We start from the raw sequence: 14,655 nt of genomic DNA on the forward strand, positions 1-14,655 counted from the left end.
ATGGTGCCACGTAAAATGGAACGGAGGGAGTATTTTTTTTCTTCTTCTTACACACTTAAAAGTAAGTGAAGACACTTTATTTGCCATGTCAACTTCCAAGATAATATTAATATTACCTTAAACAAGATTATGTATGTAATAAATTGAGTATTTAATTTATTTGATTTTTGGGGACAAATTTAGGATGAATTCTATGCCTTTTCCCTTATGGACATATTTTGTTACAATATCTTTTTTTTAATACGTAATTATTGAATTTTCATATCAAAATATATCCTATTAAAGTTTATTTATGTATCAGATGAACTTTAAAAATTCAGTGCATAATGTCTACTTTAGAAATATTGAATCATATATCGAATGTTCGTCCAAGGAAGCATTTGACAATATTTTTCACCTATTTTCGGTGTCAATTCCACAAAACAAGTTTGGCAACAAAATTCAAAATTTAACTTCACTTGAATTTTAGAATTTTCAAGAATTTGAAAAACAATAACAACCCAAAAAAAAAAAAAATTAAGTTGAAAAATGATTTTTAAAAGAAAAAAAAAACTAGCCGACTTGCATCAATTCTTTTATAAAATAAAAAATAAAAAAAAAATTGGCATTAGTATCTGTATTTAAACCTTGGATTAGATTGAAGGGTGGAATTGTTCGGCAGCTAAAACACAGAAGAAGAAGAAAGGAGAAACAAAGATTGAATTTGGGGAAACTTATAAATCTTGAAAAAATGTCGGTTCGTTTGATGAAGAAAATCTTGAAGGAACAAGAACCACCTGAGACTCAACAACTAATCAATAGCGAAGATGAATCTGAATCTCCTCCTCCTTCTTCCGGTACTTTCCGTAATCCCTTCGATCTGCTTGACGACGAAGATGATGATGATGGTGGTGTTGACCAGGTTTGTGTTGTTACTATCGAAAAAAAGAAGCTTTTTATTTGATAGTTATGTCATTTTGGTTAAATCATATTGTTTGATTTTATTTCCTAGAAAATTGATTTCAGTTTGCGAATGAACAAAACCCTGATAATTTTAGGGTAGATTAAGGTAGTAAGTTAACTGTGATCACTTCAAATGTCGTTCTTGGAATATGATGGCACATGAATACTTGAAAAGGTGTAAAGCGAACAGCTTTAATCAAATTGAACAAATTCGTGAAATCTGTGTTGGGAGATGACTGCAAAGGGGTGTTCCAGTTCAGTGAAGATTGGGGCAACTGCTTGAAATTCGGATTCAATTCAAGTAGCAGCCAGGGCCTGGCGGTTGATGAAGTGCCTGAAAACCTTGGAGATCAGGTTAAATCCTAGCACACGAAAAAAAATTCTAGGTGTTTTTTTTCTTCTGCCCAAGGATAGAGTTATCCAATACATATGTTGGTAGGAGGGTAACAGGTGATGTGAACAACCAACATTATTAAAAAAAAAAAAAAAAGAGAGAGAATGAATGTGTGAGAATTGGGTATTTACCCTTAAAAGGTTGTTTGACAATTCTAATTGGTGTATACACATTAGTAGTTTTTGATGTATAAGATTCCTTTCCAGTAAGGAGGGTGAATAAACAAGAACATGGTATAACCTGAAGTTGCTTCTGAAGTTTGTGGATTAGCTTTAGAAAAAAAAGGGCTTTTGATTTGATCAGCCATGCAATTCTATTCTTGATTGATTTTATAGAATTGCTTCAAGTGACTATTCCTTCCTTTTTCTCTCTTGTTTTTTGTGACCACATATATCACAAATATAAAGCTGAAAGCACCAAGAAAAAGTTTGCAATGAACAGAATCCAACCTTAGATATATGGTTAAGGCATTAAGCTATAGACCACTTCGAATTTGTTATCTAGATGTGAACAAACTAGGTGAGCAAATGGATGTGATTGGATTCCTGAATTATGAGTGTTGAAAAATGGATTCGGAGCGCTCCATGAAGATGGAATTAAGTTACTTAAGATTGTGATTCAAGTGAGGAAGATGAATATATTAGAATGGTTATGCCCTTAAAATGTTGTTTGACAATTCTAAATGGTGTATTCACATTAGTTGTTTTTGATATATAAGAACCCTATTTAGGTAAAGAAGATGAATAGATGAATATACCCATTTCCGATTGTGATCTACTCTGAGGTCACTCTACAAATATTACCAAGGCCATTCAGATTATATAATGAGCTATTGCATAAAAAGGACTTCAAGGAGATAGTGCAAAATAGCTGGAACCAATCCATAAATGGTCACACCATGTATGGTGTGTGGAGTAAATTGAAGTTAATTGAACAACAAGCCAGACATGAACAGGGAAATGACTCAGCTGGACAGGAAGGTTGAAACATTGCACGACCAACTTGCAATAGTTTAGGCACAATTACAGAATGATCTATTCAACCTTGAGCTAATTAGCAAGGAAAGAACATTGTTAGTAAAACTTTAAGAATGGTCAATTATTCAGGTAAAGGGTTTTATGACAGAGATCTAGAGATCCTTGAATATCCAATGGAGATTCAAACACAGTTTTTCATGCGTTCATGAAGGCAAGACAAGCTAGAAAGAAGGTGGCCAGTATTAGCACTGAAGCTGGGGACCTACTAACTGAACCGACACAGATACAACAAGAGTTCCTACTGTTCTTCAAGAACCTGTTGGGAATACAAGCAGCTGAAATGGCCAGTCTCGATATCAACATTGCCGGAGATGGACCATGCCTTACACAAGATCAACAAATGAAACTAATGAAGGAGATCACCAGGGAGGAGGTATTATTAGCTCTTAAAAACTTACCCTCGGACAAAGTCCCAGGCATTGATGGGTTTCTAGCTGAATTCTTTAAAACATCCTGGGGACAATAGGTGAGGAGGTGCCATAAGCAATCCTTTGAAAATGGAAAATTGTTGTCTGCTATGAATTGTACCACAGTGACTCTCGTTCCCAAAGTACCAAACCCCACTTATGTTAAAGAGTTCTGACCCATAGCATGTTGTATGACTGTCTATAAATTGATAGCTAGGGTCCTTACCTCCAGACTCAAAATAGTGGTAGATTATCTGGTAGGGTCCTCACGATCTACATTTATTGAGGGGGAGGAGTATACTTGACAATGTGATTATAGCTCATGAACTAGTCAAAGGTTACTCTAGAAAGGGAGTCTCTCCAAGATGTATAGTAAAAGTGGATATAAGGAAAGCTTATGACTCTGTGGACTCGGGATTTCTGAGAATGGTGTTGATTGAATTTGGCTTCCCTGGTAAATTTGTGAAATAGATAATGGAATGTGTAACTATTGTCCAGTATGCATTGATTATCAATGTTGGGATGGCTCCTAAGTTCCAAGCAAAAAGGGACTAAGAGGGTGTTTGGATTGGTTTAAAAGTTGGTCAAACCTACTTTTAAGTCAGTTTTTTACTTCTGAAAGTGTTTGGTAAATATAAAAAATAACTTAAAATAAGTCAAAAATGACTTAAAATAAATTAGGAAGTGTTTGGCAAGGTTGAAAATAACTTAAAAACCAAAAGTAGGCCTCCCCCTACTTTTTATTTTTTGACTTAAGTCATTTAAGTTTGATTTTTTATTTTTGACTTAAAAGCTACTTTTTTTTAAGAGAATCCAAACGGGCGGGTGGCCCAATGTTTCCCTACATCTTTGTCCTAGCCATGGTGTACTTGAACAGATCCTTGAAGCAACTTAGACACAACCCAAATTTCATCTATTATCCCAGGTGTGAGAGACTTCAAATAGTGTATATCTGTTTTGCTGATGATCTTTTAATGTGTTGCTGAGTCGATAAAAAATCTATACAGCTAATTCTACAAGCTTTTCAACACTTCTCCCAAGTATCTGGACTACAAGAAAATCTAGAAAAAAGTTCAATATATCTGGCAGGAGTTTCTCGGAGCTTCAAGGATCAAATCATCAGTGATATGCTATTCTCAAAAGGGGAAATGCCTTATCAATATTTGGGGGTACCCCTCTCTTCCAAGAAGCTAGTTATTCAGCAGTGCATGCCTATTATAGAAAAGATGATAGCGAGAATCAAGAATTGGACAACAAAATTCCCATCATACAGTGGAAGATTACAGCTCATAGAGAGCGTCCTGTTTGAGATGCAGACATATTGGGCCCATTGAGTAGTTATCCTACCCATACAATTTTGTAATCTAGCCTAGTATAGGAAGAGGTAAGCTTTGAGGATTAGTTCTGGAGTTTAAAGAACTACAGTTTTGTAATTACACACTTGGTTGAATTAAAATGTTACTTTCGACCAAAAAAAGAATATACCCATTTTTTGTGACCGTGTTAACCACAAATATAAAGTTGCAAGTGCCAAGAATAAGTGTGCCAGTAAATATAACCCAACCCTAGATTTATGGTTAAGTAGGGCAATATATAATTTTTTTGAATGTTATTAACAATTGTGGTAACCTTGCCTACAAGCCAAGCCATATACCAAAAAGAGTATCTACGCCATAATATGGTTCTCAGCAAAAGAGGTCCAATCCTCTAAACACATAGGGACCTCGAAGTACACCCAAAAGAAACTAGAGACAAAAAACTACTTCGCAAATTTTAAAAAGCTTGCTCCACTCCTTCAAAATCCCTCCTATTTCTCTCTTGCCAAAATAACCCACATGCTTGCTAAGGGGGCCACTCTCCATGCCCTTGGGCCTTTCCCTCTCGTATGAGATTCGTAAGTTTTAGACTTCGAATCTTGTTAGTGAGAAATCAATGAAATTAGGGTAGAAAACAAAGGGATGTGAATAACTTCCTGAATTCTATGTGTTGAAATGAATTTGATGGGCCATCCCATGATGCTAGGAATTATGATGCTTAAGATTGCAATTCAAATAAGGAATATGAACATGTAAAGAACAGGGAATAACCTAAAAAGGTTGTTTGACAATTCATGGTACTTAATAGTTAGTTGTTTTGGGAATAAGATTCCTATTGAAGTGAGGAAGATGGATATATAAGAACATATGTATAACATGAAGTTGTTGACGGGGTTTGTGTATGAGTTTTAGGATAAAAAAGGTTTTGATTTGTGAGCCTTGTAAGTTCCATTCTTGATTTGTTTCATAGAACTTTTTTCACAATCTATTGATTTTTATTCGCCACCATAATTCCTTTCTTGATATTTAATTGAATTGCTTCCGTATTGCCTTTGCCCTAGTGCCACTTTTTTTACTACATCAAGCAAAAGTAACTGCTAGTACCGAAATAAGTGTGTGAATGTAGATGCTAATTCATCATATTAGTAGTCGGTGCAATTTCGAGCATGGTATGTATGTACAAAAATTTAGAGACAGTCCAACCTTGATTATAGGGTCAATTATGTCGGTAGGATTCATATGGGAACAATAGAGAATAGCCTTAAAGTGATCAGTTGACAATTCTAAATTGGTGCATATGCATTAATTTTTTCCTGATACCTTAAGTTGGGCTTTAGATGAAGTGGTGTGGCTTATGTAAATGTCCTGACATGAAGATAAGCTTTTGCTTTATGTCTTGGCATTATGTAGGATGGGGATTAAAATTTAGGGACATTGAGATGAATGTCAAACACCTTGAAAGTGACAAGTTACAATCGAATGTTGGATTTAATGTCCAAGTGTCAACTATGACATATTAAGCATCTTTGCATGTACTGAGAATGGTGTAGAAAGCTTTAAAAGAACTTTTAGTTTCACTTGTATATTTGGTGGAATAGAAACTATCATGATGTAAAGGCTAGGTCTGCGTACATGTCACCCTCCACAGTCCCCTACTTGTGGGATTACACTAGGTATGTTATTGTTGATGTAGAGACTACCGTGATGTCTTGATGGTCAAGTGTGATGGAGAATTGTGTATAATTTGAGTTGTGTAGCATGCATTACTCAAACATATCTTTTGTCTCCAACTTGATGTTTAAGGATGACTTCTTTGTTTGTTTCCATCCCTATTCCTCAAAAAAGGTATTCAAAAGGAAATACTTGCTCAATTTATCCTTGAATTATTTCTCCGGTTCAAATGGCTTTCATCCTTTTTTTTTTTTTATGACAAGGGAAACCTGCAACCGCTACCCTTTGGGTGCGCACAGGTTAAAAACCCCGCTCCTATGCAATAGCTCGCAAACCACATAGGAGAGGTAACCCGCACTAGGCAAGCCAAGTGCGATGAGCTCGACCCAGAAGGCAAACCCCTTGCTTTTGCTATCAAGGGGTTTCGAACTTGAGACCTCCAACAGGGCCACCCCGAAGGGTTCTTTTTTATTCTTTTTTCATTGCTCCCTTGTCATCAAAACCAAGTAATCTCACTACTCTGCTCTTTCCTCCTTCCACACTTTTGTTGAATAAGTAAAAAGGATAAATCCATGTCGTACATAAGAAAATGTAGATCATTGAGTTTGAGTTCATTTATCTTTTATTTACAACAACAACAATGTATGCAGTGTAATCCAACAAGTGGGATCTGAGAAAAGTAAGATGTGTACAAACCTTATCCCTACTTTTGTGGGTAGATAGGATGTTTCCAATGGACCCTCAACTTAGAAGGGAAGTTAGTCATAGAAGGATTGCAAGAAAAAAATGACAAAAAAATAAGTTACCAGTTTCAGAAAATAATAAAATAAAAAATGACAACAAAATATTAAAATACAAAACGAAATGAAGCAATAGATGGTGGAAACACATAGAAGAATAAGAAATTACATGATTACTAAATAGTACTACTAATAAGAAGAAGAGGATACAAGGAAAGCCCCTTACCTCTCCCGCCTAATGGGAGACCACACTCGGCTACCTACTCACCTTATAACATAATCCCCGACCTTCATACCTTCCCATGAAATTTAGCACCGAAAGGTGTGGGCTAACGATCAATAAAGTGGATTGAAAATCAGGACGACTCATTTTCAAAAAAAAAAATCAGAAAAAATTTCCTCACTAGGTGATTTTCTTTCATCTATCCTTAGCTTTGGTGGACAGAGTTACTTGTACAATTGTAGCAACAGAGTTGTAGCTGGTGGGAGGTGAGATATCCTGTGAAATTAGTTGATGTGCGTGCAAGCCACCACAATTATATATATTTTTAGGGGTTTTAAATAATTTATTAGATATCTTTAGATGGTTTGGAGTTTCTTGGGTTGTGCCAAGAACGATTAAGGAGTTGATGCTCAACTGGAAGAGTGGAGCTAGGGGAAGAAGGCACAAGGCTTGGGATGTTACTCCTCTTGCTTTGACGTGGGTATTTGGAAAGAGAGGAATAAGAGAGCTTTTGAAGGAGTGAAGATAAGCTTTCCTCAATTGAGGAGTAGTCTCTGGTTGCTTATTTTCTTTTGGAGCACCCGTGCAATTCCTGTTTGTATGGAATTGGGTGCCTTTTGGGGAGAACCATATTTTGTAGGTTTCTCCTCTTCTTGGTATATTACTTGTATACGCCAAGTTGATCTTTTTATCATCAACGAAACCTCTTACTTGATAAAAATAAATAAATGAGTTTTGTTATAATTTAGTGAACTACGGCCAATAAAATTTATTGGTGTGAAGTCCGTAAGTTTGGCTCCAGTCCACTAGATCTCTTCATGGCAGATGACAAATGTATAATACAATGAACATCTGTTATGGATGGAGATTTATCTCCAGCACAAGCATAGGTAACTTCAATTACTTCTCTTCAGTACCTCTCTTCAGTGGAAGTCCTTTCTAGCCAAATGTTATCTTCTTCAGTAGTATAACTGAGGGCTACTGTTTTTTCCCAGTGAACAATTACTCGTGGAACTCTTCATTCTAAATCTCTGTTGATTTTTCTGTTCTTCCTATCCCAAACAGTTGGTGATACTAATATGATACCGATTTGCATTGGCAATTCTAGTGAAGAATATGTTTTTCATGTGCCAACCAAAGGACTTAGATTAGCCAATTGCTGATGTCCATGTGGGGAGTGAGTTATGATCTTTTTCTTCATTTTGAGATGGCTCAGGACCTCAGTACATGTTTTTGTTTTTTGATGAAAAGTGAAAACATGTTGCTTTCGTCATATGCATTGATTGCCATTTTTTTTGTGACTGTGATTGCCATTTTTGTTATTGGTGAAGAGCTGTTTCTTGGCATTACATGAAACTGATATTTATATTCCCAGAAGAGAAATAAGATTTGAAGATGTATGTTTTGCTTGATTGTTGCATCCTTCTGCATCATGCCATTCTTTCGCTGCTCGCTCTGTGAGATGTGTAACTGTTCTTACTTTTGGTGTGTGGTTTAGGGTGCATAAATTGAGGGGGGGATACCATGGTAAGTTGGTGTTATGTGTAGGCACGGAGTGGAGATAATAATCGTCTGGTCTTCACTGTAGACATAAGGACTATAGATTTGGTACAACTGGGTATGCTCTTAATTTTAGTAACCTTAGTTTTCCAAACTCTGCTCCCATCCCAATTTGACTATTTAAAAATCAAATCTATCAAAATTATAGAAAGAAGCTAGCCTTTTTGAATTCTCTTCGTATTTTTTTTTTTCTTCATGAATTCTTCTTGGTTGCGTTCTCTAGCACAGGAACGAGGTGCCAAACTCTTCATTTTCTTGAAAAGAAGGATTCCCCTTGGCTTTGAAATTCCTTTGCTCTCTTTAGAACATTAATATGTAGCTTCTTTTTCTGCTGAAACTCTAGTGCTATGATTTCCCTTCACTAAATTCGTTTAATTTTTTGCCGTACAAACATTTTAAGTTGACTTTGTAATCTGTAAAATGACCTTTTTTACATGAAAATTGCTTGCAAATAAATAAATAAATCCCTGTGCAGTTATACTTAGTTGACAGTAGTTGTGCCTAATGATGGATTTATGCTGCAGGAAAACAATGCTGATATCAATGACGGATCCTCAATTGAGAACGGCAATGAGAAGCAATTGTCCACCAAAAAAACCACTCCTGAAGCATTTGTGTTGTCAGATAGCAAATTTAAGAAAAAGAAAAAGAAGAAAAACAAGGAGAAGTCACAACCAGGAGCTAAGGATAAAGGGAACTCTTGGAATGAGTCATTAGAACAGTTATCAATTGAGGACGATTCTTCTCATCTGGAGCATGTTGCTCCTGATACTGGAAAATATAATCTGAGAAATTTAAATGGCAGAGGAAAAGTGGTCAAGCAGTGTACATCTTCTGTCTTACAAGTGGACCCAAAATTTCTTAATGCAGAAAATGAACTTCGAAGGATATTTGGTTCTAAAGTGGTGAATTCATTCGAAAAAGGTCATCAAACTGGAAGTTCTAGACAGTCAAGAGGTGGAAGACGTGGGAGTCAGAACCATCGAAAGACTATTCTTGTTTGTCCTTTAGAACATTGGCCAAAGTGGGATGGATCACTGTCGATGGAACTTGTGGGAACCAGAGATGGGATATCTGATTTTAGGTAAATATCATTGCTTTTCTTGATAGTATTGACATGTCAATTTTATATGCTTTTGCTAGTGGAATAGGGGTATTAATGCAGGATGAGGCATAGCCTTGGACTTCCAATTTATTGTGCTAGATAAAACACTATTAGAAACATTTAGACCATATTTTAGAGTAAAGAAACCTATAAGTTTTCACCATTAACAACATGTTCTTTTTGTAATTTGTCTCTGGATGGTTTATGATAACATATTAAGTAGTATTAGTTTAGCAAATTCTATGAAATATGTTAACCTTTAAAGTTGACTTGCTACCTGTGTTCCTTGTAATTTTCTTTTGGTTGATATTTTGTCTTATCTTAAAAAATGGATGCAACTTTTTTTAGAAGATGGGCAAAATAAAAAGCAAGGCAAAACCAAAAAAATGGATGTTGTCTTCTATAGTAAATTCCACCACAAAATCTTATGCAAATAATTTGCATAATGGAGTAGCTTAGTCTATTTGTATTTCCTAAACAATCACAATAATTTTGTGTAAGAAATCAAAGCTGCATAATCTAAATGTATGTTAATGCATATATCATTATTTACTTTTTTTCTTTGTCTATAACTTCCATAAATATGATCTCTTTGCATTTATATGCTGCCATTCTGAGTTTTTCTGAGTCTGATTATGCATTGCTTAGTATAAGCTAGTAGAATAGTTATGACCTTGCCTCCGTTGAACATCAAATGAAAAGGGGTTTAAATTGAATACCAACAACAACATGTGCAATGTGAGGGTAGTCTGTACGCAACTTACTCCTGCCTTGTGAAGTTAGAGGGATTATTTCCGATAGAATCTCGAATCAAGTAAAGCATATCAAAATCAGTTGGAAAGGAAATATAATAGATAAAATAGTGAAAATGATGGAGATAAGAAATAGTAGCAACAACAAATAGTACGATAATTGAAGCAAAAGGAAACAATAAATAATGATAAAATTGAAGCATAAGATAGTAGGAGAGTAATAATAATAATACTGGTATCAGCTAGGGGTGTGCAAAAACTGGTTTAGTTGATAAATCAGATTGACAAAATTGTATTGGTTTATCGGTATCGGGTTGGGTTAACAAATTTTAAACAGTTCTGTAATTTTTTATTGGACTACCCAGTGTTTTGGAGAGAGAGAAGTGAAAAAAGGCAACAAGGGCTCGCTTCCTCAAATCGAGAAGCATGAAGAGAAATACTCCCTCTGTCCCTAATTACTTGTCCATTTTTCCTTTTATAGTTGTCCCTAATTACTTGTCCATTTTGACAAATCAAGAAAGAACAATTTTTTTTTACCTATTATACCCTCAATTAAATAACTAATTACTTTGAAAAATGTAGAACTTTTCATCCACTTCATCATAATTAATAAGGGTAAAATGGTAAACTCACTATGTCATTAATTGTTTTCTTAATATGTGTGTCAATTCAAAAGTGGACAAGTAATTAGGGACAGAGGGAGTACATGTTTTTTTCAACTGAAGTGCAATTTCATACAAAAATTTAAAATATTTAATTTTGATAGATGAATAGCCAAGAACTCAATAGAAATAACATATTTAGCAAATCTCTCAGCTCTTAAATTAAAATAAATAATAGATGTAGAACTAGAAATTCAATAATCCTCATGAGTCATAACATATTAAGCAAATGCAAAACCATTTCACAAATGGAGCAACATCCTATTCTTCAACAAGAACTCCAAACTATTCAAGTGTCATCATGTTATTATATTGGTCATCATCTTCTTCATCATCATAGGCTTCATCAACTAGGGTTCTTGAACTTGTAGCTACTCTTCCCTCGCTCCTTAAAGTACTCCCCCTTGAACCCTCCTTAACACCACTTGCCATAGCAACATGGTAAATAAGTGAGATCTTCTCCTTCATACACTTCTCCTTCTTTATGATGTTGAGGGGCTCTAGTTAACCATTCATTTGCTTCATCAATATTATCCAAACAAATTGGAATGGTATTGCGAGCATATACCTCTTTTTAGTATTAATCTGCACATAAGTTGTAGAAAGTAATTAATAGGAGTACTTAGGATAATCGAGATACAATTTACTTTTGTAATAATGTAATATAGCTTCTCATATGTTCATACACACTCCAAATTCTTTCGCATCCGAATGAGCTACAAGTTAACGTTGGAACTCTAATAGAAAACTGTTGCAAGTTTGGAACTTCATGATCCTATAGCATCCACCAATCAACTGTAGTGGAATTGATTTTGACGTCAACAACTTATAAGTTAAAGCTTTAAAGACTATTAAAACAACTTGAGTACTAAATTGAGCTACATGCCTAGTGTTTCTATTTATCTTATCATCTGAAATACTGTTCTTGAAATAGATTTTAATGTATTATCGTTGACTTATAAGTTAAAGCTTTAAAGACAATTAAAACAACGTGAGTACTAATTTGAGCTACATGCCTAGTGTTTCTATTTATCTTATCATCTGAAATACTGTTCTTGAAATAGATTTTAATGTATTATCTTACCTTATTATTTTTTAAAATATATTTTCATGCTCTCAAAATAATATCCTGCCTACAGATTACTGAATGGCTTTAACTCGTGCAAAACTGTGTACTGCATGAAAGTTCGCCACTTTTTGCTTTTAGTATATTCCAACAACTGGAAAGAGAGCCTATATATGAGTGGCCGATTGAAATAAATGGATTTCAGTATCTTGGTTCCTTCGCGTTATGATTAATTAAGTTTTTTGATTATTGTTTTATTCAGGCTAAATTGCTCAACTTACTTTGACCCATGAAACTAAAAACTTTAAGAGTTGAAGCTTCAGCCCTATATCTTTATTTCATTTGATGATACTGCTTCTTGTCTTGGAAGATGGATTTATTGTGTAAAAGTGTAAACTAACTGGATTCATATTGTGTTCCTAGGTATGTACATACATCATCCTATAGCCAAGCCCAGAAAGCATTTGAAAGTGCTAAGGCAGTTCATGATTTTAATGGTATCGTGAACATTCTGTTGCATCATCCGTATCATGTTGATTCACTTATTACATTAGCTGAATATTACAAATTCAGTGGTGAACAGCAAATGTCGGCTGATTGTACTGCAAGATGTCTGTATGCATTGGAATGTGCTTGGCATCCAATGTTCACTCCTTTAATGGGCAACTGTCAACTTAAGTTTAGTTGTGAAATCAACAAACCGTTGTTCTCTGTGCTTTTCTCCCACATGAAAAACATGGATAGACGTGGTTGCCATCGGTCTGCCCTTGAGCTCTGCAAATTGTTGCTTCTACTAGATCCAGATGATCCAATGGGTGTCTTGTTCTGCATTGACTACTATTCTTTAAGAGCGGAGGAGTATACATGGCTTGAACAGTTCTCTGAGCAATATAAGAGTGATAATTCTTTGTGGTTATTTCCAAATTTCTCCTATTCTCTTGCTGTGTGCCGATACTATGTCGAAAATGATGAACATGCTAAAGAGATAAAGGCAGAAGATTTAAAAGCTTCTTCAGCAGATCTTATGAAGCAGGCATTGATGCTACATCCTTCAGTCTTGAAAAAGTTGGTGTCGAAGGTACCTTTAAAGGATAAAGCCTGGACTAGCATAATCAAGCACAATTTCTTTAGCTCTGATCAAACAGGGACACCCTCCTTAGACCACTTGATCAATATATATGTCGAAAGGAGCTACATTATATGGAGGCTTCCTGACCTCCAGAAGTTTCTTAGGGATGCTGCACTTTCGGTGATTGAGACATTGCAGAATGATGGGACTTATGCCAGAGACTGGACATGTGTGAGAAAAGAAGCGTTTTCATCCGAGAAAAATGAGTGAGTACTACCTATCACCCTGCCCTTCTCATCAATGAAACTTTTTTTTGGTGTTGCTTGTATTCCCCATGTTGCAGTATTTCTTCAGTTCACTACTCATTGACTGTCTGTCTACACATACCTTTCATGCATGTGGGGCTTAAAATTTGTCTTTCTACTATTACCAGGTATTCTCACTTGCTGGTATCAGATTTCTCTGATTCAGTTCCGACTTTGCCTCCTGATAACTTGCAAAATTTCATGGTTGACCCGAGGGGAGAAGTGCCAAATGATGCACAGCCTGCAAACCACCGTCTCCAAGATCTGACAGATCGAAATGCAATTGCTGTCTTGCTCGAGTCTATGTTACCATGGATGAACTACGGTTCAGGCCATGATCAGCCTGATCATGATGAACAGGGCCATGAAGGATAGTGTTCTTTCAGTGAGGTATTAATTTCATCCAAATTGGTATCTGGCATTGCTTCGCGCAAGCATAGTTGTCTTTCATATCCAACTTATATAGTGATACTTTTTTCCGGGGCAAGTTCTGTATATCGTTGAATTTCCCTTCTCTCTCCACTCCCCACCCATAGTTTGATGCTTCGAGTATTTAAGAGTATGATTCGAATTTTGCTGCTCGAGGCTTGAGCTTTATAGTGAGTAACTGTACAAGTCTTCCAGTAAATTTTATGGGGTGGTTAGTTTTGATGTGGTTTGATCATAATTGGAACTGCAAATTTAAAGAACATTTTGTTTAACAACATAGATAAATCATATTAACCAGTCATGACTTGTGAATAATTTAACAATACCAAATAAAAAATAAATTAATTATAAACTTAATCTTGGAATATCTCACCATATTCCTATATCGAACAACTTTGTTCAAAATTTAAAGGTAACCCTCTTCTCCATTTTTTTTATTTTATTTGTTATTGATATTCATTTCATATTTTATAGTTGTACTATTCTTTACAGGAAGATAATATGTTTGGTACGAAGGAAAATATTTTTTGGATATTGTTTTTCAATTTTTTTCAGGTTTAAATGGTTTTCAAATCAACTCATTTTATTAAGGAAAATGACTTCCCTTCAAAAGTTAAGAAAAACATTTTTCGAAAATTTACTTCATCCTTCAATATTTTTTCTTACCCTACCCCATACCCCGAACCTGACCTCCCTGTCAAAACAAAAAATTAAAAATTTTAAGTTTTCTTACTTTTTTAAGTTTCAAATATATTTTTACCCCTATCCTCAAATCAACCCTCAGCCTCCTACCCTCAAATCTACCTCCCCCTCGCTCCACCAAACAAAAAAAATTAAAAGTTATTTTAGAAAATATTTCAAATTTTAAGATTTTTTTGTACCTCTTATTCCACCCCACACCCTGACCCTCTGCACCCCCACCCCCCCTCTGTCAATTTTTTTTCCTTAAAAAAATTGTTTTTGAAAAATAATTTCCT

The 14,655-nt window shown here is 35.2% G+C and overlaps 1 protein-coding gene across 1 annotated transcript; it reads left to right on the plus strand.

Moving 5' to 3' along the window:
* The first annotated feature begins 634 nt into the window (after positions 1–634).
* Positions 635–13,938, plus strand: LOC125841829 (uncharacterized). The gene is made up of 4 exons (XM_049521012.1): positions 635–901; positions 8,815–9,374; positions 12,299–13,210; positions 13,378–13,938. The coding sequence occupies exons 1-4, from the start codon at positions 731–733 to the stop codon at positions 13,622–13,624; spliced, it is 1,890 nt and encodes a 629-aa protein (XP_049376969.1). The 5' UTR covers positions 635–730; the 3' UTR covers positions 13,625–13,938.
* The last annotated feature ends 717 nt before the right edge of the window (positions 13,939–14,655 follow it).

Source organism: Solanum stenotomum, chromosome 10 (genome assembly GCF_019186545.1).
Source record: "Solanum stenotomum isolate F172 chromosome 10, ASM1918654v1, whole genome shotgun sequence".
In the NCBI taxonomy this organism is placed as follows: Eukaryota; Viridiplantae; Streptophyta; class Magnoliopsida; order Solanales; family Solanaceae; genus Solanum; species Solanum stenotomum.